This window comes from Amblyraja radiata, chromosome 5 (assembly GCF_010909765.2).
Source record: "Amblyraja radiata isolate CabotCenter1 chromosome 5, sAmbRad1.1.pri, whole genome shotgun sequence".
NCBI lineage: Eukaryota > Metazoa > Chordata > Chondrichthyes > Rajiformes > Rajidae > Amblyraja > Amblyraja radiata.
The window spans coordinates 97,519,688-97,544,018 of NC_045960.1; the positions used below are offsets into that span (position 1 = coordinate 97,519,688).

The 24,331-nt window shown below is 40.3% G+C and overlaps 1 protein-coding gene across 5 annotated transcripts in view; it reads left to right on the forward strand.

Annotated features, from left to right (window-relative positions):
- Positions 1 to 24,331, forward strand: part of phf3 (PHD finger protein 3) — a 110,087-nt gene that overhangs the window by 31,241 nt on the left and 54,515 nt on the right. For all 5 annotated transcript variants that reach the window (XM_033021875.1, XM_033021877.1, XM_033021879.1 and 2 more), the window contains 2 exons: positions 2,559 to 2,802; positions 17,213 to 17,408. In XM_033021875.1, coding sequence (XP_032877766.1) covers positions 2,559 to 2,802; positions 17,213 to 17,408 — 440 coding nt within the window. The remainder of the gene's footprint in view (positions 1 to 2,558; positions 2,803 to 17,212; positions 17,409 to 24,331) is intronic.

The window sequence follows — 24,331 nt, forward strand, 5'->3', positions numbered from 1 at the left end:
TTTCCATTAAATTGTACTGTAATTTACGATCATGAAATAGTAGGTAAGTTTGATAGAGGCAGCCTGTCTTTGTATTTGAGATGGTTTAGAATGGCAGAAAAGGTGTGATTCCTTTAAAGACGAGGTGGAGGAGATTTACGGGCACTTGTGTGGATTGAAACATTATAGTTTTAAGCAGAGACTGGATAGAAGGGGTTTGTTTTTCCCTGGAGCAGAAGAGGCTGAAGAAAGAGCTTAGGTATGCAAAATTGAGAAGTGCAGATAGTAGGTATGTTGCAAAGCCTACCTGAAGCGTCGTTGAAAATCTGCCGCTGCGGGTGTGCGCGATTTTGGCGCCGTTTAGAGGGGGGCGGGTTTAAAACGCGATTTTCTCTAGGCTGTTCAAATCGAAGATGTTCAGCCTAGTTAATTATTAACGAAAAATCGCTGGAAGACCCCGTCGCAAAAGCTATTATTAGTTTTAAAGGCCTCGTATAATAGTTATAGTAGTTTAAAAATCAATCTCTAAACCCGCGACCGCCAGCAACCGCAGGGTCTCATAAAGCAAATATCTGAAGTTAGGCTGTATATTTTTACATTAAAAAGGGCTTCTAAAGAACCCTTTATACAAAGTTTAATATTGCGAGTAGCTCATTTTGGGCCCATTATATCCCGCAGTATTTTTCTCGGCATTTGGGGGCACAAATCTACCGCAATGTGAACGTTCTAAACCAGCGCGTTCCACAGGGACCCACTGGAAAGCTGATTTAAATGGACATTTATTTACAGCAATTGAACATTCAATTCCTTCCATTTGGTCTATAAATTAATGTAAATGAGATTTAAAAATCATGTTTTATTGTGAATTATTTGTGAATATTATTTGGACATTTAGGCTATTTAAAAATGTTAATCATTTATTAAGAAATGGATAGATGTTTAGATCTAGTAATTGAAGTCTGAAATTAGCTACAATTAGGTAACTAACTAATTATATGCTTTAATTTCAGGTCATCCAAGTAAGATTATTTTATATTTGTTTCAGAATGCTTCAATCTATGATAACTGAAAATTTCATTCAGTTCTCTTAATTTTTAAGAAAGTTATGGGCTTTTGACTGTTCACGATCACAGCTTTTTTGTTATGACCATAGAAAATCAATAGGGAACAAGATGCTCATTTCCGAGTATGAAAATGGCCATAACTTTTTAAATACTTGAGATATGAAAGTGAATTAGGTGTCAAATTAAACTTATTTTTATGCTTTATCTGATGGGATAAATTACAGACTTGATTTTTAAAATCTCAAAATTTTGTAACATTGCTACAGATAGTAACAACATTTTGGGTCGACAAGAGATTCAAGGATAGTGTTAGGAGATTTAGACGTGATATGAAGTGGAAGTGTTCTCACACAGGGTGGTTGGAGTCTAGAATGCTTTGCCGGAAGAGGTGGCTAAGGTTGATATTCTCACATTTAAAACATGACTTGGCATGTACTTGAATTGCCAAGTCATAGATAACTGGTTCGAAAATGAGTAAATGGGATGAGTGTAGAAGGGTCGAAGGGGAGGGGGGGGGGCGCAGAAATATTGTGGGCTGGCAGGTCTATTTCTGTGACTATATGACTATGATGAGATATAATGGATCCAAGATTAAATATTACAAAATGCTCAAATTTATGTGCTATTTTCTTTGTGCAAAGCGTGTAGCTTTTATTGCAGCTGGTGTATTTCTATGTATATTTGTTTTAAAGAAAAATGCAGTGAGATCCTTCTTGGTACTTTAATACAATACATCCATGGGTTTAAGCATAACACCCTTTGCTCATCGCTGAAGAAGGGTTTTGGCCCGAAATGTCGCCTATTTCCTTCGCTTGAAGAAGGGTTTCGGCCCGAAACTTTGCCTGTTTCCTTCGCTCCGTAGATGCTGCTGCACCCGCTGAGTTTCTCCAGCATTTTTGTGTACCCTTTGCTCATCAACTGATCCAGACTTCAGTTGAGAATGTAGCTGCAATCCTAATGAAGTGCATCACTCAGAAGTGTCCTTTTTTTTAAATAACTGCCTCATTTTCCTTCACTTTCCCACAGTTCATGTAAAATATCCTGTGGTAATATTCAAAACCAGAGCAAGGCTATTTTATGGGGTTTCTTCTCTTATCACCAATAACTCAACAGATTTTCTAGTCCTGTTTTCATTATTGGGGCAGTGTTTTGTAAAATAAAAAGGTGATTTGTTACAACGTTGACTGTACTTCAGAAATGTTTCAGTCTGTATACATTTTTCTCCAATGTCCTGAACTTGACTATGATGCAATCCAAACACTAGACTTTTTACATTAATGTATATAAACATGGGTGGCTAGAATAGTGAGGGATTACTGAAAAGTAAATGAACAGTTCTATTAGAAAGGCATCCATTATAGTAGATGAAAGCTCAGCAAAAATGGTACAAAACAATCAATAATATTTTGGGGAGAATGTTTTTAGCTATCTTTCATACCTAATCCAATGAATTTCAAGACATGAGAATATAGATGGTGGAATCAGCATGCAATTAACTTGGATGTTTGTTTTCAGGTTCATGGTAGGGTGTGGAAGATGCGATGATTGGTTTCACGGAGAGTGTGTTGGATTGACACTTGGCCAAGCCCAGCAACTGGAGAAAGAGGACAAAGAATATATTTGTTTGAAATGTTGTGCTGTGGAAGACAAAGCTCCATCAATCAATCACAGTCACATTAAACATATTGTACATAATGACATGGAAAAAGCAAAGCCTGAATTGGTCCTCGAGCGTTCAAACCATTTAAAAAATGAAAAGGTGAGCTATTCAGATCTAAATACTATAACTGATGATTCTGATGTAAAATCAAATATGGAATTAATTGAAAATTTGCCAGATAAGAAGAAACACAAGGTCAAAATGTTAAAGAAGGAACTGCAGATGCTGGAAAATCAAAGGTACACAAAAGTGCTGGAGAAACTCAGCGGGTGCAGCAGCATCTATGGAGCGAAGGAAATAGGCAACGTTTCAGGTGGAAACCCTTCTTCAGAGCTGAGTTACTCCAGCTTTTGTGTCTATCTTTGCTATTTAAAATTGATGTTCTCCACTGTTTTAAAAAAGAACTGGCCATGATTGTGGATCAAAGCATAAGTTGAAATATCACTGAAGAATTTATCAGATAAGAGGACATGCAGATGCTAGAATATTGAGCAAAATACACCATGTTGCAGTAACTCAGCAGGCCAGGCAGCATCTGTGGAGGGCATGGATAGGCAATGTTTCAGCTCGGGACTCATTAGACTTAAGCAGAAACACCGTAGGCAGTCTTCATATTTATCAGAGTTGTCAATATTTGTATTGACTGTGATTGTTATTGGTTACAAGATCAGCCACAGTGGATTAATTTCTTAATGATATAAAAGAAAGTGAACACATCCGTTGTGGGCAGACCTTGCATTATTGAATCAGACAGCAATATCTTCAGTAAGGATATGGTCTACAAGTTGACACTCCATTGAAGATGATTAAACTGATCTTAATGTGGCCGTCCAGAAATTATATTCAGCACTAGAGGATACTACTGTGACCTCTGGCAAACTGCCAACCTATGATTCTGTAATGAAACTAAGCTTATTTTAGAATTGAGGCTGAGTGCGAATAGGTGAATGATCAAAATTATGTTGGAAGCTGGGTTGCAAGTTTACGCTCTGAAATAAGTTGAATTGAAAGCCATAACAATTTCTCTGCTGTATGTTGTCTGCTAATGTGTAATAGTACATTTGTTTCCATCTTAAGCATTAATGAATCTATTTAAAAACAACGGGCGCAGAGCTGATCATTCCAAACATGCTGGAGAAACTCGGCGGGTGAGGCAGCATTTATGGAGAGAAGGAATGGAGGGTTATGGTCTGAGCGCAGGTATATGGGACTAGGGGAGAATACGTGTTCGGCACGGACTAGAAGGGTCGAGATGGCCTGTTTCCGTGCTGTAATTGTTATATGGTTATATGTTATATGGTTATAAGGAATAGGTGACGTTTCGGGTTGAGACCCTTCTTCAGACTCCATAGATGCTGCCTCACCTGCTGAGTTTCTCCAGGATTTTTGTCGACCTTCGATTTTTCCAGCATCTGCAGTGATTTCTTAAACATTCCAAACATGGTGGTTAGAATCAAGATGAATATTACACATTATTCACTTGCTTTATCAGTTGTCTCCAAAAGTATACCATGTTGGCAATAGAAAAAGGTAGTCACTGTGGATTGAGTTGAGGAATTGCAAAGGCAAGAAGACACTAATTGGTGTTATCTACAAACCCGCTAATAGTAGCCCGGATGTAGAGTGTAAGTTGCAGCAGGCGTTAAAACTGGCATGTTACAAAGGTAATGCCACTGTGGTGATGGGGAATTTCAATCTGCAGGTAGACTGGGAAAATCAGGTTGGTTCAGGACCCCAAGAAAGAGAGTTTGTAGAGTGCCCTCCGAGATGGATTCTTAGAGCAGCTTGTCGTGGAGCCGACCAGAGAAAAGGCAATTCTGGATTTAGTGTTCAATGAACCAAATTTGATAAGAGAACTCGAGGTAAAGGAACGCTTGAAGGTAGTGATCATAATATGATTAATTTTAATCTGCAATTTGAGAAGGTGAAGGTTAAATCGGAAGTGTCAGTGATGCAGCTAAACAAAAGGGATTATGAAGGCATGAGAGAGGAGCTGGCCAAGGTAGACTGGAAAGGGATACTAGCAGGAATGACGGTGGAATGGCAGGAATTTCTGGGCATAATCCGGAAGACGCAGGATCATTTCATTCCACAAAGGAAGATTCTAAGGGAGTATGAGGCAACCGTGGCTAATGAGAAGTTAGGGATAGAATAAAACCAAAAGAAAAGATGTATAACACAGCAAAGAGTAGCCGGAAGCCAGAGGATTGGGAAACTGTCATAGGACAACAGAAGGAAACAATACGAGCAATGCGGGCTGAAAAGATGAAGTACGAAGGGAAGCTGGCCAGGAATGTAAAAAAGTCCATTAAAAAGCTTCTTTAGATATGTTAAGGGAAAAAGAGTAGCAAAGTTAAATGTGGGTCACTTGAAGGCAGACACGGGTGAAATTATTATGGGGAACAAGGAAATGGCAGAAGAGTTAAACAGGTACTTCGAATCTGTCTTCACCAAGGAAGACACAAACAATCTCCCAGAAGTACTGGAGGACAGAGGATCTAAGGGGGTTGAGGAACTGAAATAAATTTTCATTGAAGGATAGCTAATGTTATCCCACTTTTCAAGAAAGGAGCGAGAGAGGAAACGGGGAATTACAGACCAGTTAGCCTGACTCCGGTGGTGGGAAAGTTATGCTGGAGTCAATCATTAAAGAGGTAATAATGGGGCATTTGGATAGCAGTAAAAGGATTAGTCCAAATCAGCATGGATTTATGAAAGAAAAATCATGCTTGACTAATCTTCTAGAATTTTTTGAGGGCGTGACAAGTAAAATGGATGAAGGGGAGCCAGTGGATGTAGTGTATCTAGACTTTCAGAAAGCCTTTGATAAGTCCCGCACGGGAGACTGGTGACTAAAATTAGAGCACATGGTATTGGGGGTAGGGTGTTGACGTGGATAGAAAATTGGTTGACAAACAGGAAGCAAAGAGTAGGAGTGAACGGGTCCTTTTCAGAATGGAAGGCAGTGGTGAGTGGAGTGCCGCAAGGCTCGGTGTTGGGGCCGCAACTGTTTACCATATGTATTAATGATTTTGAAGAGGGAATTAGGAGCAACACTAGTAAGTTTGCGGATGACACAAAGCTGGGTGACTGTGTGAACTGTGAAGATGATGTTAAGAGGATGTTGGGAGGTTGCAGGGTGACCTGGACAGGTTGAGTGAGTGGGCAGATGCGTGGCAGATGCAATATAATATAGATAAATGTGAGATCCACTTTGGTGGCAAACACAAGGGGGCAGATTATTATCTCAATGGGGTTAGGTTAGGTAAGGGGGAGGTACAGCGGGGTACAGCAGGCAGTGAAGAAAGCTAATAGAATGTTGACCTTCATAACAAGAGGATTTCAGTATAGGAGTAGAGAGGTTCTTCTGCCGTTGTATAGGGCTCTGGTAAGACCACATCTGGCGTATTGCGTACAGTTTTGGTCTCCTAATTTGAGGAAGGACATCCTTGTGATTGAGGCAGTGCAGTGTAGGTTCACAAGATTGATCCCTGGGATGGCAGGACTGTCATATGAGGAAGGATTGAAAAGACTAGGCTTGTATTCAGTGGAGTTTAGAAGGATGAGGGGGATCTTATAGAAACATCTAAAATTATAAAAGGACTGGACAAGCTAGATGCAGTAAAAATGTTCCCAATGTTGGACGAGTCCAGAACCAGGGGCCACAGCCTTAGAATAAAGGGGAGGCCATTTAAGACTGAGGTGAGAAAAAAACTTTTTCACCCAGAGAGTTGTGAATTTGTGGAATTCCGTGCCACAGAGCAGTGGTAGCCAAATCACTGGATGGATTTAAGAGATAGTTAGATAGAGCTCTATGGGCTAGTGGAATCAAGGGATATGGGGAGGCAGGCAGGCATGGGTTATTGATTGGGGACGATCAGCCATGATCACAATGAATGGCGATGCTGGCTCGAAGGGCCTAATGGCCTCCTCCAGCACCTATTTTCTATGTAAATGTGTAGAATAGTGATAGATATCTACAGGAACCATGAACAGGACTGGAAAATGGTGAGAACAAGTGCAAAGCAGTGATACAATGGAAATGAGCTGTGACGAGGTGTGGTAATGATAAGACCAGGCAATTAAGGTGGATCAGAAGTATTCATGGGAGAAACAGAATAATTACCTAATCACTAAAGGATGAGAGAGTGAATGCTGAAAAATTGAAATGGCTTCAGAAGTGCTGATTTATCTGAAATAGTTGAATGCATGCTGTGGGCAGCAATGTGCTTTGTAATCTTTAATTTAAACCTTTTTTTGTACCTTGGCTTAGATTTATGCATGGTAATATTAAAGCCTAAAAAAATAGTAGTATAAAGCAAGTTTTTCTCACAGCCACATTCATTTGATCTATTTAAAGTTTAATTACTATAAGTCCTGTGGGAATATAAAAAATGGAATTGCACAGCAAAGGTTAAGTGCTAGTTGTAAAAGTGAAATATGTCCTCCAGTTTTTGGCAGTCACCTGGGATTGTGGTGATTGGCTTCTCCAGATCTGAGGATAGAAGATGTATTTAAAAATGGGGAGGCTGGTGAACACCAGTCACCACATGGACTTGACAGACTGAGGTTCACATAACTTCTCAGTCTGTGTCCCCTAACCATCTCAATCAGCCTTACTTATTTTCCTCCTACTTTCGCCCTCCTTCTTGGCACCCTCCTCCTATGTTTAGTATGTCAAACAGTTCCATATAATACAGACGTGGAGAATTTAAAACATTTAAGTATGAATAAGTCCTTAACAGCTGATTAGAGTGTCAGTATGATAAAAGCTTGCGTGTTTTCTTTTCCTTTGCTCAGCTGTTAAACAGTATGGCCTCTAGTTTACCAGCAGTGTTATGGGAACATGCCATATAACTTACATAGCACCCACTTCTCTGCAGTCTCTTAATATAATGGTGCTATTTGTGCATATTCCTGTCGTGAATGAAAAGTATTTATAGCAGAGAGTTGTACTGGTAATTATTTCACAATGATAAAATGGGAAAACCACAACATCTCAGTGTTGGAAAAAATAGGACAAATCTGCAAAAATGTAACCAGGTCACCTTTCCATACAAGAGATCTTTTAGATCTAATTGTATTCATTTACCATTCGTAAATGTTTACTCATCTTTGTAATTATTGGTGAAAAAATACTTCTATGTTTAAATGACTCAAAGCCTTGAGTGTCAACAATCTCCATCAATACATGAACAAAACCTGACACAGTGACTCATTGACTGGTCTGGAATAACTATTAATAAACAGTTGGGATATAAACTAACATAATGGCAATAATTTAAATCTAAAATTCTCTAGGCTGCCTGAGCCTGTTATAAATTAGATTGTAAATAGAACAAACCATTGCTCTTTGTGATGCAGTTCAAAGTGAATGTGAAGATATATTGGACTAAATTATACTGGTTGAAGGGAACTGCTGGTTTGCAATATGGAAGAAATCTCAGATGAGGAATGCAGTACATGGAGGGAGAACTGCTGCAAGAAGCAATGAAAAGGATGTGGATGTTTTAAATCTTGGTTGGGCCCAAACTGAGAACCCTGGAAATGGAGTTGGAAGTCATATGGGACAAGATGGAGGTGCAATCAAGTGTTGAGAAACGCATGTTTATAGAAATATATAGATGCAGGAAAAATGTTCCCGATGTTGGGGGAGTCCAGAATCGGGGGTCACAGTTTAAGAATAAGGGGTAGGCCATTTAAGACTGAGATGAGGAAAAACTTTTTCTCAGAGAGTTGTGAATCTGTGGAATTCTCTGACACAGTGGGCAGTGGAGGCCAATTCACTGGATGTTTTCAAGAGAGAGTTATAGAGTTAGCTCTTAGGGCTAAAGGAATCAAGGGATATGGGGGAAAAGCAGGAACGGGGTACTGATTTTAGATGATCAACCATGATCATATTGAATGGCAGTGCTGGCACGAAGGGCCGAATGGCCTACCTCTGCACCTATTTTTCTATGTTTCAATGTAGTTGTAGTAGCTATTCTGGGTTAGAACATTGTCGAGAGCAGCAGCAATCACAGAGGTGGAGCAGTGAGAGAGGATCTCTCAGAACCCGCATTAGAGACAGGAGAACCTCTTCAAAGTAGGCGTGCTTTGAAGAGATTTCACAATGGACCATTAAAATAGAGACCCAAGAACTACAGATGCTGGAATCTCAAGCGCAATGCAAAGTGCTGGAGTAACTCAGCCGGTCAGGCAGCATTTGTAAAGGGAATCAAAAGGGGTCCTGGCCTGAAACATTGCCTATCCATTCATTCCACAGATGCCACTTGACCTTCTGAGTTTACTCCAAGACACTGTGTTTTGCTCAAGATTTGAGTTGTAGTTCCTCGTGTCTCCACTCTTGGACTTGTCATGGAACCCAGTGTTAGAGCAGTGACTTATTAAAGAGAGGGCCTGGTTACACTTCAAACGTGACCCTTGGTTTTACAACAGGTAAGACTGGTGTTAGAATGACAATCCTAATTTGAAAAATGTTCCTGACCCAGTGGGAAGAAAAAAAACTTTGTTCAAGTAATACCCTCCTATCCCTCTCACTTCAGTAACTAATTTGCCTTATTTGGAAATACTTCTTGTATGATTGATTTTTTAAAATTGAAATTGGATTAAATAGAGTTTACATTTAAGACTATAAGAACAGTGTATAAGCTGTTGGAACCCTTTGAAGCCTGTGAAAGCTGGCAAGGTCTCTGTCAGACTGGTCTAGGGATGGGGCCTTGGGATACGAGTCCTGAGGCACGACCAGTTCAACCAGATGCTTGTTGGGTCAACTCATTTAACATTACATGTCTGCTCAATTAAATGTAGGTGGCAGGCACTTTGGGCTATTTGACTTGGCAGTGGGCCAGGGTCAGGATGATCTGGATCATTTTCCAGGGTGTTTTATTTTTTAATTTGGTATTGTGAAGTCCGTTACCATTGCTTTTATCAAGCCTACAATGTGTCCTGCAAAGGTTGTAAATATTTTACGATGGTTGGGGGTTGTGGTACTATTCATGTGCAATCTTTCCATCAGACAAACTGACCTGTGGTCCAATTCCACAGATAGTTTTAAGTAGCAATTCATTCAATAATCATCTGATAAAACAGCTTAATTAACATATGTGTGGTACTTGCTGAACATCCAGCAGTTAAAGAGCCAACTACAAATAAATCACCTTGTTTAAAGGCAAACTAGTTGATATTAAAACTCGTTTTTAAATGGCTTAAGAAGGTATATAGCTATTTCAGTATCTTGAATAGTTTTGGAACCAATTTTTAGTAATAGATGACAGCAACATGTTAGGCTGTTTCTCATAAATTATTAACCATCTTAAAACATTTAAAATTTATTTTAAAATTTGAGATTAAGATGACTAATGGGTAAAGATTTATTTTGGCTCACTATTTTCAATAACCGCATTCACCTGTTTATTATTAGCAGGTTGATTTTACCGTTAGTATTCAGAGGAGATAATTTGGAAAATTTGAAATGTTTGCCCACACCACTGGCAGAAAGAATTGCTGGAACAAGACTTGTATATGGTTTCTGCGAGGCACGTCACAATTACTGCAAAGCAATATAAAGTGTAATGCACAGAAAAGGTCCTGAGGCTGATTTTGCATACTCCAGTAGTTTGACCATCTCCCAGCTCGATTTTTAATGATTTCATCTGGATAGTTTCAGAGTTGTTTTTGGAGTGTACCACTGCTATGCATGTGAACTGGAGCCTTAAAAAAAAAGTATAAGCAGGCTATGTACTGCCCAATAGTGAAATTCTGAATAATAGAAGTTGGTGTGCATTGTTCTAAACTCATCATTACTCCATTCTTGCTAGCCTTTCATTTCTGCCGGTTTAATGGTAGAAATGCTCAAAGCTTAATATATGCCACAGCATAAGACCACCTCCTTCTTTGAGAAATAAAGTAGCTCAGTACCTATTGCAGAAAATAAGTGTAAAGAATATCCCAGAATGTTTTTCTGATCAACATGTGATCTATTTAGAGCAGGATTTGACACGTAAGTGACCAATACAAACTGATTTTGATTTTAGAGATACAGCGCGGAAACAGACCCTTTGGCCCACCGGATCCGCTCCGACCAACGATCCGCGCATATTAACACTATCCTACACACACTAGCCGCAACTTTTACATTTGCCAAGCCAATTTACCCACATACCTGTACGTCTTTGTAGTGTGGGAGGAAACCGAAGATCTCGGAGAAAACCCACACAGTCACGGGTAGAACGTACAAACTCCGTACAGACAGCACACGTAGTTTAGATCAAACCGGGGTCTCCAGTGGTGAAAATGCTGTAAGGCAGCAAATATACCGCTGCGACACTGTGCCGCCTTTTGAAAAGCAAATTTCATTCCCTACTTTGAATTTGTATGGAGTTCCAGTGAAGGCAGGTCTGAACAGAAAGGCTTCAATGCATATTTGAAGCTTTGATGAGATTGTAGACGCAAGTGGTGAATCAATTCTGAAACTTTAAAGGACGACTAGTGTATGTGAGGTAAATCTTAATGTTGAATTTGCAGAAATCATGCAAAGATGTCTGTATCTGTTCCAAATTGACTGCCTTCTGATGCTAGCTAATTGTTTGCTGTCTTCAACTTAGTTTATTCTCATTTTGTGTTGAAGTTTGAAATTGAAATTTTGGCGAACTGTTCATGAAACACTTAGATTGGCTTAGTAGCAGCACACTTTCCTCAGCTATAAGTTTATCAATTTAAGACCCAAACCGGGACTGTGCACAAAAGGAATGCTGTATTGTTGGAAGGTGTTATCTTTTGGATGAGATTTTATTTGAATTTGAATACACCATGTTATTCAAAGTGGTCTAAAGGATTATTTTGTGTCTTGGGCATGGTTTTATTTCGAGGCCAGATTATCATTTTGTGGACCTTGGTATATTCAAATTGCCTGTCTTATTGGGTTATGAACCATGCAAAAAGAAATGCATAAGCTGTGAAGTAGCACTTTAGTGCATCTGGAAAATCTGAAAGGTGCTTTGAGATGTAAAAAAAGGATCTGAAATAGAAACAGACTAGACTAAGTGGGACCCATTGGGTCCCTGTCACACAGGAGGCTTGTTCCAGCAACTCAATATTCCACCACTTACCCATAACCCCCAACTGCACAGACACAGCACATTTCCCCTCATCCCTAGCACTCTCTCTCCCCTCTTCTTCACCTTCCCTTTTTTCCCCTCTCCTCCGCCCCTCCCCAATCCCTCTCTCTTCCTATCCTTTCCCCTACCCTCAGTCACTTCCTCCCTCCTTCCGTAACTCCTCTCCCCTCCCTTACCCCCTCCTATCCCTCTCTCCTTCACCTCCCCACTGCTCACCTTCCCCTATCTCCCCACTCTCCCTCCTCACCTCCCTCTTCATTTCTCTCTCCTCCTACCCTCCACAATCCCTCCCTCACCTCTCCTTTCCCCTACCCTCAGTCACTCCCTCCCTCCCTCCATAACTCATCTCCCCTCCTCTCCCTCTCCCTCTATCTCTTCTCCTCCCCCACTTTCCCTCACCAGGATCTCGAGGTTGCCGCTCCTCTCCCTTCTCGCATGCCCCGCCTCTCCCTTCTCGCATGCCCCGGAGGAGCATTAGCCATCGGCCCGGAAGCACCAGCAGCCGATGTGTGTGGGGGGGTGGAGAGCTGGGAGAAAAGACGGGGGGGTGTCACGGGTTGGGGGAAGGAGCCAGTGAGGGGGACCAGAGGGGAAGGGGCTGGAGCTGCGGGGTGTTGTGATGGCCGTGCGTTTGGGTCTCACAGCGGGTGCTGGACGCTCTCCTCCGCCAGGATCAGATTCTCCGCTTTCCATTTGGTGACATCCTCCGCGCCGTGCCGCTTCCGGTCCCTCCGAAAATGGTGTCAGGTTGGGGACTTCCACCGGCCACCCACAGCGTCCCTCAGCTCCAGTAAAGAGGCGATGAGGCAGGAAGGGGCGGACCATCCCGCGGAGTTACAGGAGAAGAGACCAATCCGCCGCTGACTGGCCAGAGAGGAGATCGATCTGTGCACGAGTGGTTTTTAAGATTTTTTAAACCGAGCTAACTTTTACAATATACCACCGATCGGAACGAAACATGTTGCACTCGCAGCACAGGAGAACAGTGAGTGAGCTAGAGAAAATCGTAGCGCTATCCCGTACTGTTTTTATGCAAATAGAAAAAACGCGCAAATCGGAAGAGCACAAGATCAGAGTTTTAGTTATGTATAGATAGATAGATAGATAGATAGATGTGCATTAAAAAAAAAATGTTATGCGAAGGGCCTGGGGAATTCAGTGATGGAAATTGCAAAAAATATTTCACGCTTTGGGAATATAATAAAGCTGCAATAGTCTTTGCGAAACACAACATGCTGGAGAAACTCAGCGGGTCAGGCAACATCTGGAAGGAATGGACAAACGATGTTTCGGGTCAGGGCACTTCTTCAGACTGACGGAGCTGGGGGGGGGGAAGAAAGAAAGCTGGACAGGAGGTCAGTTTGATGCTTGCATAGAAATGAATTCTAATATCACAATTTAATTGTATGTGCATTTATTGGACTGCTTTGCTGCACTCGTAGCGTGCCTGCTCTTTCTATTCTCATCGAAGTGACTGCTCTACTTCAAGTCTCTCATGCCATATAAAGGAAGCTGTTGGTTGAGGCAAACAGAGCAAGCTTCCAGTAATTTCGGAAAAACTATCGCCAATCTCACTGCTGGGACTGAGCTGAGAAGGAAAGTGCTGCTTCTGAAGAGCTGTTTTACATCATGTTCTGACAAATGCTAATATCTTGTTCTTACACTTAAGTTATTTAGCATTTGTCTTGTGGGATATGTTAAACCGTATTCAAATTTACTGCACTCTATAGTGTATTACTATGGTTCAGATTTTGGCGGTGCCAAACTCATATTCGTCAAGGTGATGTCTGCGGTGTGGGGTGATGGGGGTAGAGGTGTGTTTGGAAAGGATGGAGAGAACTATGGCCTTCAAAAATAATTTCTTTAAAAATTTAATCGAATATCTCCATATTCTGAAAAATTGTTATATTAAAAATATAGGTGATGGTTGAGTACCTTTTACTAAAGGTATCTATTTGACAGCAGCTTCTGATTTCAGTTCGTTATAATGGATTATCATTAAGTTAATGTTTCTGATAAGGGTCGGTATATAAGGAAATTTGACAGTGTTGGACATATCCGTGTTGTTATCTTGTTGGCAGGTGTGTTTGAGGAACTTACGAATGAATTCTGAGAAATTCATAATGCAAGATTTAATGAAATGTGTCGATTACTATTTGTGCAATAAATCCTTAAAAAGCTTATTTTATACATACATATTAAACAACCTTTCCCTTGGTTTCAGTGTCTAAAGGGCCTGTCCCACCAGCATGCGACTGCATGCGGCGAGCGCGACCTAACGTCGCTTGAGCCATACGGCCACGCGGGGCCGGTCCCACTTCGATCACTGGAGCTGTATGTTGTGCGGGGCTGGTCCCGACATCGGGGGGCTCCGAAAAACTGACACTGTCCAAAAGTTCCGCGTGGCAACGGCCTGTCGGCCCGCAGCCGCATTGAGGCCGTATGCAGCGCCTGGACGGGCGTGCACAGCGTCTCTACGCAGTGTCTCTATACCGTACGCCTAGCGCGTGGCGTTGCGCGATGACGTCACCGCCCGGCGTGCCGTTGCGTGATGACGTAACCGCCCGACGCCGTGCGACGTCCAAATTCAGTCGGCCCGCCTCCTGCCAAGCTGATTGGTGAGTATGATGTCGGGAGCAGCCCCGCACAACTCCAGACGGCTCCGCGATTGGAAGTGGGACCGGCCCCGCGAGGCCGTACGCCACGGTTGGTCGCGCTAGACGCATGCAATCGCATGCTGGTGGGACAAGCCCTTAAGATTGACAGAATTTCTTGCCTGTAAAGGGCCTGTCCCACTTGCCGATTTTTTTCGGCGATTGTCGGCATCATTGACTGACATATCGGATCACCGAATAAGTCATGGCGTGACTCGGCGTGACGACGTGTTGATGCGTGGTGTTTCCTCAAGTGTGACAACATTTATTTTGTCGCCACTGGATTTTGAAATGTTCAAAATCTTTCGGCGACCCTGATACGTCAGTCAACGACGCCGGCAGTCGCCAAGTGGGACAGGCCCTTAAGACTCTTTCCCTTTGTGTTGGTGTTTAATGCACAGCAGCAGCTAACTTTTCTGATTGAAAATTGGAGACGTGTCCTTCCTGCAGCTGTGTTTGATACCTTGAAAACAAAATGTAAATTTCAAGTTGCCATCAGTTTAAATTGCAGGAATGAATTTTTTTCTCAGTATATTCCCTGACATAAGAACGTATTTTATACATATAGTTTTTTTATAATTATTTTGCAGTAAATTTAATGCATTCCTCTTTGTTATATTATACCGTCAATTTTCAGAAGCTAGTTAGTTTTATAACCTGCTATTCAAATTCTGCCTTATTCATGTAGATTGCATTTAGATGTGTTTTAAGGCGACTGCTGGAGGAAGAAAGATAATTGTTGTTCAAAATCTGCCAAATGTTGCAGATTTATAATTGTACCACAGCCTTTCAACTACCTTTGTACTGTATCCACAAAGGGGGCATTTCGGATGCAAATTTGCCAAACATTTTTACATGATTATTTGTAACACTAGCTAACAATTGAGAGATGTTGGTACTATTGGTTAGCTGATCATGGTAGTGGCTTGAAAGTGCTAAAGTAACTTTGGGAGCTTGAAAAGGGGTTGTGAATGTTTTATTGATAAATACAACAAAGAAATGTGAAGTGTAAATTTTGGAAATGATGTTATTTTGCGAAGAAAAGGTATTATAAATTGTTAACAGTGGCATGAACATACATGCTATCCTCATTATATCTTTCTCAATCTTTTATCCAAGCCATGGCTTCTTTTACTTGCCACATAGCAGGTTACTGACCCCCTCCCCCTTTCTTGTGCATCGTTCTCCATTAAACTAAATCTTTATTTATTCCCTCGGTCCTTTTGGCTGTGGGGAATAAGGTGATGATGTTTATTGCCTAATCGCTGCATGTCTGAACATGATGACTTGCTGTTGAAAACCCACTGCACACTGGTTGAGTTTGCACGTGTCTCTAAACCAGATGAAATTGAATCAAATTACTCGTACCAGGCTTTTCTGTACTCTATTTCACATGTATGGTGGTCAATTAAATTCCCCAGATTATTTTTTTTACTACTTGTAGCCAGTGCCCATGAGGAGGTGGAGGAATCTGGTACTGCTTAAATCAGGGCTGCAGCTCATTACACTATAAGGCATTCGAGTATCTCTTGTTCAAGTGGGGGAGCAGATGGAGTTGTGAAACTCGAAGTACAAAGTTTAGATTGGAAGAGAACTTGAGAAGCATGACAAACATTTATTTACATTGACTCCAGCTTTTTGTGTCTGTCTTTGGTTTAAACCAGCATCTGCAGTTCCTCTGTTCACATTTGCATTTACAGTCTATATATCGTCAGTATGTATTCTTTATTGAATAAAATTGCTTTGCTGAAATTAAGGCAGACACCAGCAAATAAATCTCAATTTTAAGGAGCCTAAGTGGGTAGTTGTCTATTTGCTTTAATCAACGTTCCTTTAAGTTGGTTCCCCCATGTATTAATGTGTTGGGAGGCAAAATCACAGCTCGACTGCAAAGGAGAAATACTTTCCTTTGCTCTCGTTTGGAGCCTGTGAGCTGTTTCACTGTTTTGAACTAAACTATATGTTGAGAGCTCCAAATAATGTCAGACAGATGAATTTGAAGAATCTGTTTAATTCTTGGATGCTTAGTTCGAAAAGAAATGCAAAATAAAAAAGTAATTGAAAACTATAGTTTGTGTTTGACTATAGTTTGTTGGGCAGTGTAGCATAACTCTTAACACGCTAGGTTTATATTGATCAGTTTAAACTTAACCATTCAGATACTTAGCCTGGGTTATAGTAAGCATGATGAATGAGGGTCAGGAGCACCTTCTTCAGAGACTGAAAAGTATAATTCTTCTTTGAGGTTATTGAGCTTATTTAAAATGCTCAGGCTCCCAGAGATATTTGAGAGGCTTTTTTGATAGGGATGCGTTTTGATATGGATCATGTGCAGACAGATGAGATTAGGTTATCTTGGGATCATGTTCGGTACAGACATTGTGGGCTGTTGAACATATTCCTATGCTGTACGCTATGTTCTGTCTTTCCCTTTCTATATCAATCTTATAATTGTGGTGTATCACATGACTGACGTGAACCATTGTTAACCTTTGAACAGAGCTTGGACACTAACTGCCATTTGCTACATCAATCTCTAACAACTAAGATTCACTATTTTATTTCTAATGTGTGTTTTGCAAAATATATGTACTGATTTCAAATGGTCTTTTAAGCTAATGAACAAAATTTAAGCTGCTAGGTCATGTTAACTATCTTAGTTTAAGTTTTAAATCTTTTTGTAAATGCCAATCTTTAATAATGTATGTTGGATTTATTTTAATATCATGTTTTTAGGCCCCTGGCTTGAAAACTAGTATGACTAACGCTAAGGATTTGGAGATGAAGGATGCGAAAAAGACAAATTTGGTGAATGAGCGCCTGATCGGACAGTTAGCAGCAACATCACCAGCACCTGAACACAGGAAAGATAAACTTCTCAAAGATCTTACAACCACACGGCTTGATCAAGGAGAAAAGCTTCCAAAACTAGGTGCGTGAAAATGATTTATATGCACATAATAATCGGAGACAGAAATATAAATATTGTAATTTAAATGTAATTTCATGTCTATTGAAATGTTATACAACTAGAAACATTTCTTGGGGTCAAATTCTTTGTAAACTCTTACTCCCCTTGCACTTTCATTTATAATTGTGTCTTTTTCCCCACCCTCACTTAACCCTTCTCCTTTTTCCTCCTTCAGTCTTCATGATTTATAGTTTAAGAGTTGTGTTCCTTAACTTTTGTTTCGTATTTGATACTATTCTATTGTACTTTACTATGGTGTCTTGGCTTTGCACTTGTTTTTTTCAATTTGTTCAACAAAACTTCAGATTTGACAATGCCAGGCTTCACTAAAACAAATTCTAAAACACTTCAGTGGCTAAAGGAGCACCTTTTTAAAAAAGAAAAATTTGGCTAAATGTGCGAAGCAGTAGTCTACATTGAGAAAACATGATCATGGATTTGATTTTGGATTTATCTGCTGAACAGTTAAAGCCACGACTGAATGATATATTGTTGCATTGTAATTCAGAATACTTCTGTTTCTCGGGGGCTGCTGTGGAAAGATGCTTGTGTCAGGTTTAACCACCTATGTCCAGTGAGAATATTTGTAACCGAGCACTAATGTTTTAAACAAACTTTTATTAGTAATCTAATTTGCTGCTTTTTGACTAACCTTAGAGCCGATCTTGAAAATTTACAGCATAGTGCCATTTCTTCTCTCCACTCTGGCTTGACGCAACATGTTTATGATCCACAGTAGGAGCAAACTTATCCTGTTCTATAAAACACTCCCATTTACATTCAGGCAGTAAGGTAGAGGGCCTTGGCATTGAATTTCTCCCTTTGGCCCAGCATTTCGTCAAATCTTGCATTTTTTACTAATTCATAAAGTTTGCAATTCTTGCAGGATATTCTTGTGAATTGAATACAGTTTCTGAAAATGGTTGGACTCTTGTTGGCATTGCTGTCTGGCTCTGTCACTCAAATCTGCTGGTGCTTGCTTTTTGCTTTCTTGACTACAGGACTTGTAGGAAACTCTTTATTCATTTGGTTTTCAGGGCCAGTAATCGAGACAATGGTATGAATAGAGCTTTATGCTTGATTAAAATGCTTAAGAACAGTTTCTAAGTTGTAACTGCCGTACACATGTCATTAATATAAATTGCCTCTTTCAGCTTCATTCATGATGTATTTTTCCCTTAAGTCTATTTTGATTCCCACTCTTTTTCTAGATATCCACCATAGCTTTTATTGTTTCTCTCAATTTTGTTTATCTCTCTAGTTTAGAGAGGAACAGCATAGAAACACCATGAGCCTTTGGCCCACCGAGTCCACGTTGACCATAGATCACCAATTCACACTAGTTCTGTGTTATCGCACTTTTGCATCCATTCACTGTACATTAGGGGCTATTTACCAGAGGCCAATTAACCTACAAACCTGCAACGCCTTTGTGATATGGGAGGAGTCTTATTTAGTACGGGTGTCCGAGGTTATGGGGAGAAGGCAGGAGAATGGGGCTAGGAAGGAGAGATAGATCAGCCATGATTGAATGACGCAATAGACGCGATGGGCCGAATGGCCTAATTCTGCTCCTATCCCTTAAGACCTTATGAAACCGGATATCTGGCGGAAATCCATATGGTCACGGAGAATGTTCGGTGCGCTTCTGAATATTTGTTACTTTCCTCTTGTGCATATTTGTTCATTGTTGGTGTTGTTGCACTGCTTCTTGCTCCCTCAGAAGTTTATCTCCCTGTATATTTGTATGGAATATTTGGACATAGGACACAGCTTATTCTATGGCTACTTTTCATCCACTTTCCTCTCTTTTAAGATCCTTATTTTCAAATAGTTTTCTGCATTCTTCAATTCTGCTGAAATTATAATCTTGTTCTGAATGAAGAACTAAATATATGCTATCTTCTCATGTTTGTAGAAGAAACCTTAAATCTTGTTTTGCCTGATTACCTAAGATAGACACAAAAAGCTGGAGTAACTCAGCAGGAGAGGCAGCATCTCTGGAGAGAAGAAATGGGTCTGATTACCAGAGTACTAGAAAAGTGAACCAAAGGCAAAATTTGATAAATGAAGAAAATCTGAAATAAAACAGAAAACATGCCCTTTTTTCCACACGCCATTAGAAACAATTTTATCTTTTATTGCCTGCATACTTGTAGATCACAATATTCCATGAGAAAATTGATTTTATAACTTGTCTTAATCAGGTCTCATGGTCCCTGTGTTTTCAAAATGGGTGTGTCTCCATTCTCTTCTCACAAGCTTCTGGTAAAGTTAGAAATGGGTACTGTTATTTGAAAACGCGATTTTTATTTAGTGCTGGTGCAGATTTGAGAATGAGGGCGAAAAAAACCATTAAAAAAAATTGCAGTGTTTTCAATAAAAGTGTCTGACTTGAAAAGTGTCCACCTGAATTGATCATTACACCTGTGGACGGAGCTGTGAAGTGTCTATTTAGCAAAGTTTGTTCTGCCTCCTAATGTGGAGAAATTGGGGACCACTTCATAAATAAATAAATGTTTCCAATACAGATATGGAATTATTTGTATTTTTAAAAACAAAAGTACCATGTGCAAAATATATACAAATATTTGCGTTTTATTGGGAAGAATCCATTACACTGGTAGCTCACTCCACACTATGCAGCAAACCACAGATTCAGTGCATTGACTGGTACGGCACTCAGTACTACGATGTGAGCGAATAAATACTTAGGTTCACAGTGAGCTGACATGGAGCTGTGAAATCAATTTGTACAGTTAATCATAGAGGAATAACACCGGTTATGTCACACTTAGGGTAAAATACAGAAAAAATAGTTGTGATGATTCTATTGAACATTTAGTTAAATATTGCCACCGAAATATTGGGATATAATTATTTCCAATGTACTCAAAATCTGTGGTTATTCAAGTCTTATATTTTTTCCCATGAAGCAAAATTTGGTTATTGACGTAACTATAAGGTTATCCATTTAATTGTACAACTCCTTGATACATTGTAGCCATGTAAAGTTTGCATGCTTTCAGCTTTACTAAAGTGTTGATTGTTTTTGTGTGTGTGTGTGTACAAAAACAATTGTGATGCCAGTGCCCTGACTTATGGCATTGCAATTTATTAAATGCATGATTTCTAGCCAGTAGGTTGTTTGAAAATAATTTGTAAAACAAATGTTCAGAAATATAAAGCAATAAATATTCTTTGGGTATTGCTAGATTTACTTTCAGATGTTCATCAGTTTCAAACTAGAATTGTATAAACGTGATAGATTCTCCTTTGCATATTGAGCATGTTATTAATTATTTCATTGCTATCTTAGGATGTCAAAATATTGTTTGAGAACTAGAAGCTTTAATATTAAAAGGTTGATGTGCAGTGGTTTTAAAATAGATTTTAGTGTTTGAAGTAGTTTGAAAGCTACCCACATACAGTGCCCTCCATAATGTTTGGGACAAAGACCCATCATTTATTTATTTACATCTGTACTCCACAATTTGAGATTTATAATAGAAAAAAAATCACATGTAGTTAAATGGAACATTGGCAGATTTTAATAAAAGTCATTTTTATACATTTTGGTTTCACCATGTAGAAAATACAGCCCCCCCCCCATTTCAGGGTACCATAATGTTTGGGACACAGCAATGTCATGTAAATGAAGGTAGTCATGTTTAATATTTTGTTGTATATCCTTTGCATGCAATGACTGCTTGAAGTCTGTGATTCATGGACATCAGCAGTTGCTGGGTGTCTTCTCTGGTGATGCTCTGCCAGGCCTGTATTGCAGCCATCTTTAGCTTATGCTTGTTTTGGGTGCTAGTCCCCTTCAGTTTTCTTTTCAGCATATAAAAGACATGCTCAATTGGGTTCAGATCGGGTGATTGACTTGGCCACTCAAGAATTGACCATTTTTTAGCTCTGAAAAACTCCTTTGTTGCTTTAGTCGTATGTTTTGGATCATTGTCTTGCTGTAGAATGAACTGCCGGCCAATGAGTTTTGAGGCATTTGTTTGAACTTGGTCAGATAGGATGTGTCTTTACACTTCATAATTCATTATGCTACTACCATCAGCAGTTGTATCATCAATGACGATAAGTGAGCCATTACCTTCAGCAGCCACACATGCCCAGGCTATAACACCCCTACCACCATGTTTCACAGATGAGGTGGTATGCTTTGGATCTTGGGCAGTTCCTTCTCTCCTCCAAACTTTGCTCTTGCCATCACTCTGATATAAGTTAATCTTCGTCTAATCTGTCCACAAGACCTTTTTTCCAGAACTGTGGTTGCTCTTTTAAGTATTTCTTGGCAAACTGTAACCTGGCCATCCTACTTTTGCGGCCAATCAGTAGTTTGTGTCTTGCAGTGTAGCCTCTGTATTTCTGTTCACAAAGTCTTCTGTGGACAGTGGTAATTGACAATTCCACACCTGATTCCTGAAGAGTGTTTCTGATCTGTCGGACAGGTGTTTGGGGGTATTGCTTTATTATGGAGAGAATTATTGTGCTGTGCCATCAGCTGTGGATATCTTCCTTGGGTTGCCAGTCCCTTTGCGATTAGTAAGCTCACCAGTGCTCTCTTTCTTCTTATTGATGTTCCAAACAGTTGATTTTGGTAAGCCTCGGGTTTGGCCGATCCTCGTACAGTTTTATCCTTGTTTCTCAGTCTCATAATGGCTTCTTTGACTTTCATTGGCACAACTTTTGGTCCTCATGTTGATAAACAGCAATAAAAGTTTCCAAAGGTGATGGAAAGACTGGAGGAAGACTAGGTGCTAAGAGCTCGCTTATACCTGCATTAAGGAGGCAATTAAACACACCTGAGCAATTACACACGCCTGTGAAGTTATGTGTCCCAAACATTATGGTGCCCTGAAATGGGGTGGACTATGTATAAACAAACACAGCTGTAATTTCTTCATGGTGAAATCAAAATGTATAAAAATACCCTTTAATAAAATCTGACAATGTGCACTTTAACCACATGTGATTTATTTTCCTATTACAAATCTCAAATTGTGGAGCACAGAGGCAAATAAATAAATCATGGTCTTTGTCCCAAACATTATGGAGGGCACTGTATGTATCAAGAAATATATTTTATAGGATACTGATATTGTCTCAGCTCTGGCAAAAGTAGTTACATAGAAACATAGAAAATAGGTGCAGGAGTAGGCCATTCGGCCCTTCGAGCCTGCACCGCCATTCAATATGATCATGGCTGATCATCCAACTCAGAATCCTGTACCTGTAGTTGTAAATGTTGACATGCTAAATTGAAATCTGATGTTTCAATTAGTCAGTAGATCAGACTGAACATTTTGGTGGAAAGTAGGATGCTTACATTACATTGTGACCCAGGCAACCAAATCTGGAAGATGAAATCTGGACTGTACTCCAGATTCATGTCTACGAAAGTCAAAAATGTGAATGTAACAAGATGGCAAATGAAGAGAGACTGCAGTCATTGGTATAAGTTTATTATTGTCACATGTGGAGTGAAAAGATTAGTTTTGTTTGCTATCCAAACTATGCTATGCATAAATAAAATCAAGTCAAATTCAAGTACAATAGAGCAAAGGGGAAGATACAGAATGCAGAACATAGTTCTCAGCATTGTAATGCATCCGTTCCATAGACAAAGTCCGATGTCTACAATGGGGTAGAAGTGCATCGGACAGTACCCTAGCTTATGGAAGGATCATTCGGAAGCCTGATAACAGGGGAAGAAGCGGTTCATGAGTCTGGTGGTGCACACTTTCATGCTTCTGTACCTTCCACTGGGTGGAACTGGAAGAGGAAGGAATGATTAGGGTGGGACAAGTCTTTGATTTTGTTGGCTGCTTTTCTGAAGCAGCGTGAAGTGTAGATGGAATCAATGGTGGGAAGTTTGTTCTGTGTGATGGACTGGGCCTCATCTCCAACTCTCTGCAATTTCCTGAGGTCTTGGGCTGTGCTGTTCCCAAACTGTTCTGTCATGATAGATCTGTGGAAGTTTGTAAGAGCCATTGGAGACGTGCCAAATTATTTCAGCCTTCTCGGGAAATGGAGCAGTTGATGTGCCGCCTTGGCTATCGCATCAGTGGGTTGGTCCACGACAGGTGTGGGTGATGTTAATGTCAAAGAAGCTCTCCACCATTTTGACTTTGGCACCATTGATACTGATTGGTTATGTACTCCACTATGCTTCCTGAAATCAATAACTAGCTCCTTCGTCTTGCTGATGTTGAGGGAGAGACTATTGCCCTGACATCTTGTTACTAAGTTCTCTATTTCTTTCATGCACTCCATTTCCACATTGTTCATGATCTGGCCCACCACAATGTTACCTGCAAACTTGTAGGTGAAGTTGGAGCCGAATTTAGCCCCACAGTCGTGGGTGTCTAAGGAGTATGGTAGGGGACTGAGAATGCATCTTCATAGGATACCGGTGTTGAGAATTATTGTTGAGATGGTGTATTGCCATGTGTTGTGCTCTATGGCTCAAAATTGAGGATTCAGCGATAGAGGTACAGAAGTTTGCAGATGAGTTTGGATAAGGTTCTGCTGTTGAAGACGATGCTACAGTCGATATATAGGAGTCCTTGTTATCGAGGTGTTCCAGAGATGAGTTTGGGGCCAGGGGGGTGGAATTTGCTATGAACCTATTGCGACGGTAAGCAAACTGCAATGTATCAATGCTGGCTGGGAGACTAGGGTTAATGTGTGCTATCGCCAGTTTCTATAAGCACTTCACGAATGGTGGATGTCTGAGCCATTGCAATGTGGTCGTTAAGGCACGTAACCTTACTTACGTTTGTCACTGGGATGATTGTGGTCGTCTTGAACCAGTGGGAGAACTCAGAATGGAGTTGTGAGATGTTAAAGATGTCTGTGAGTACCTC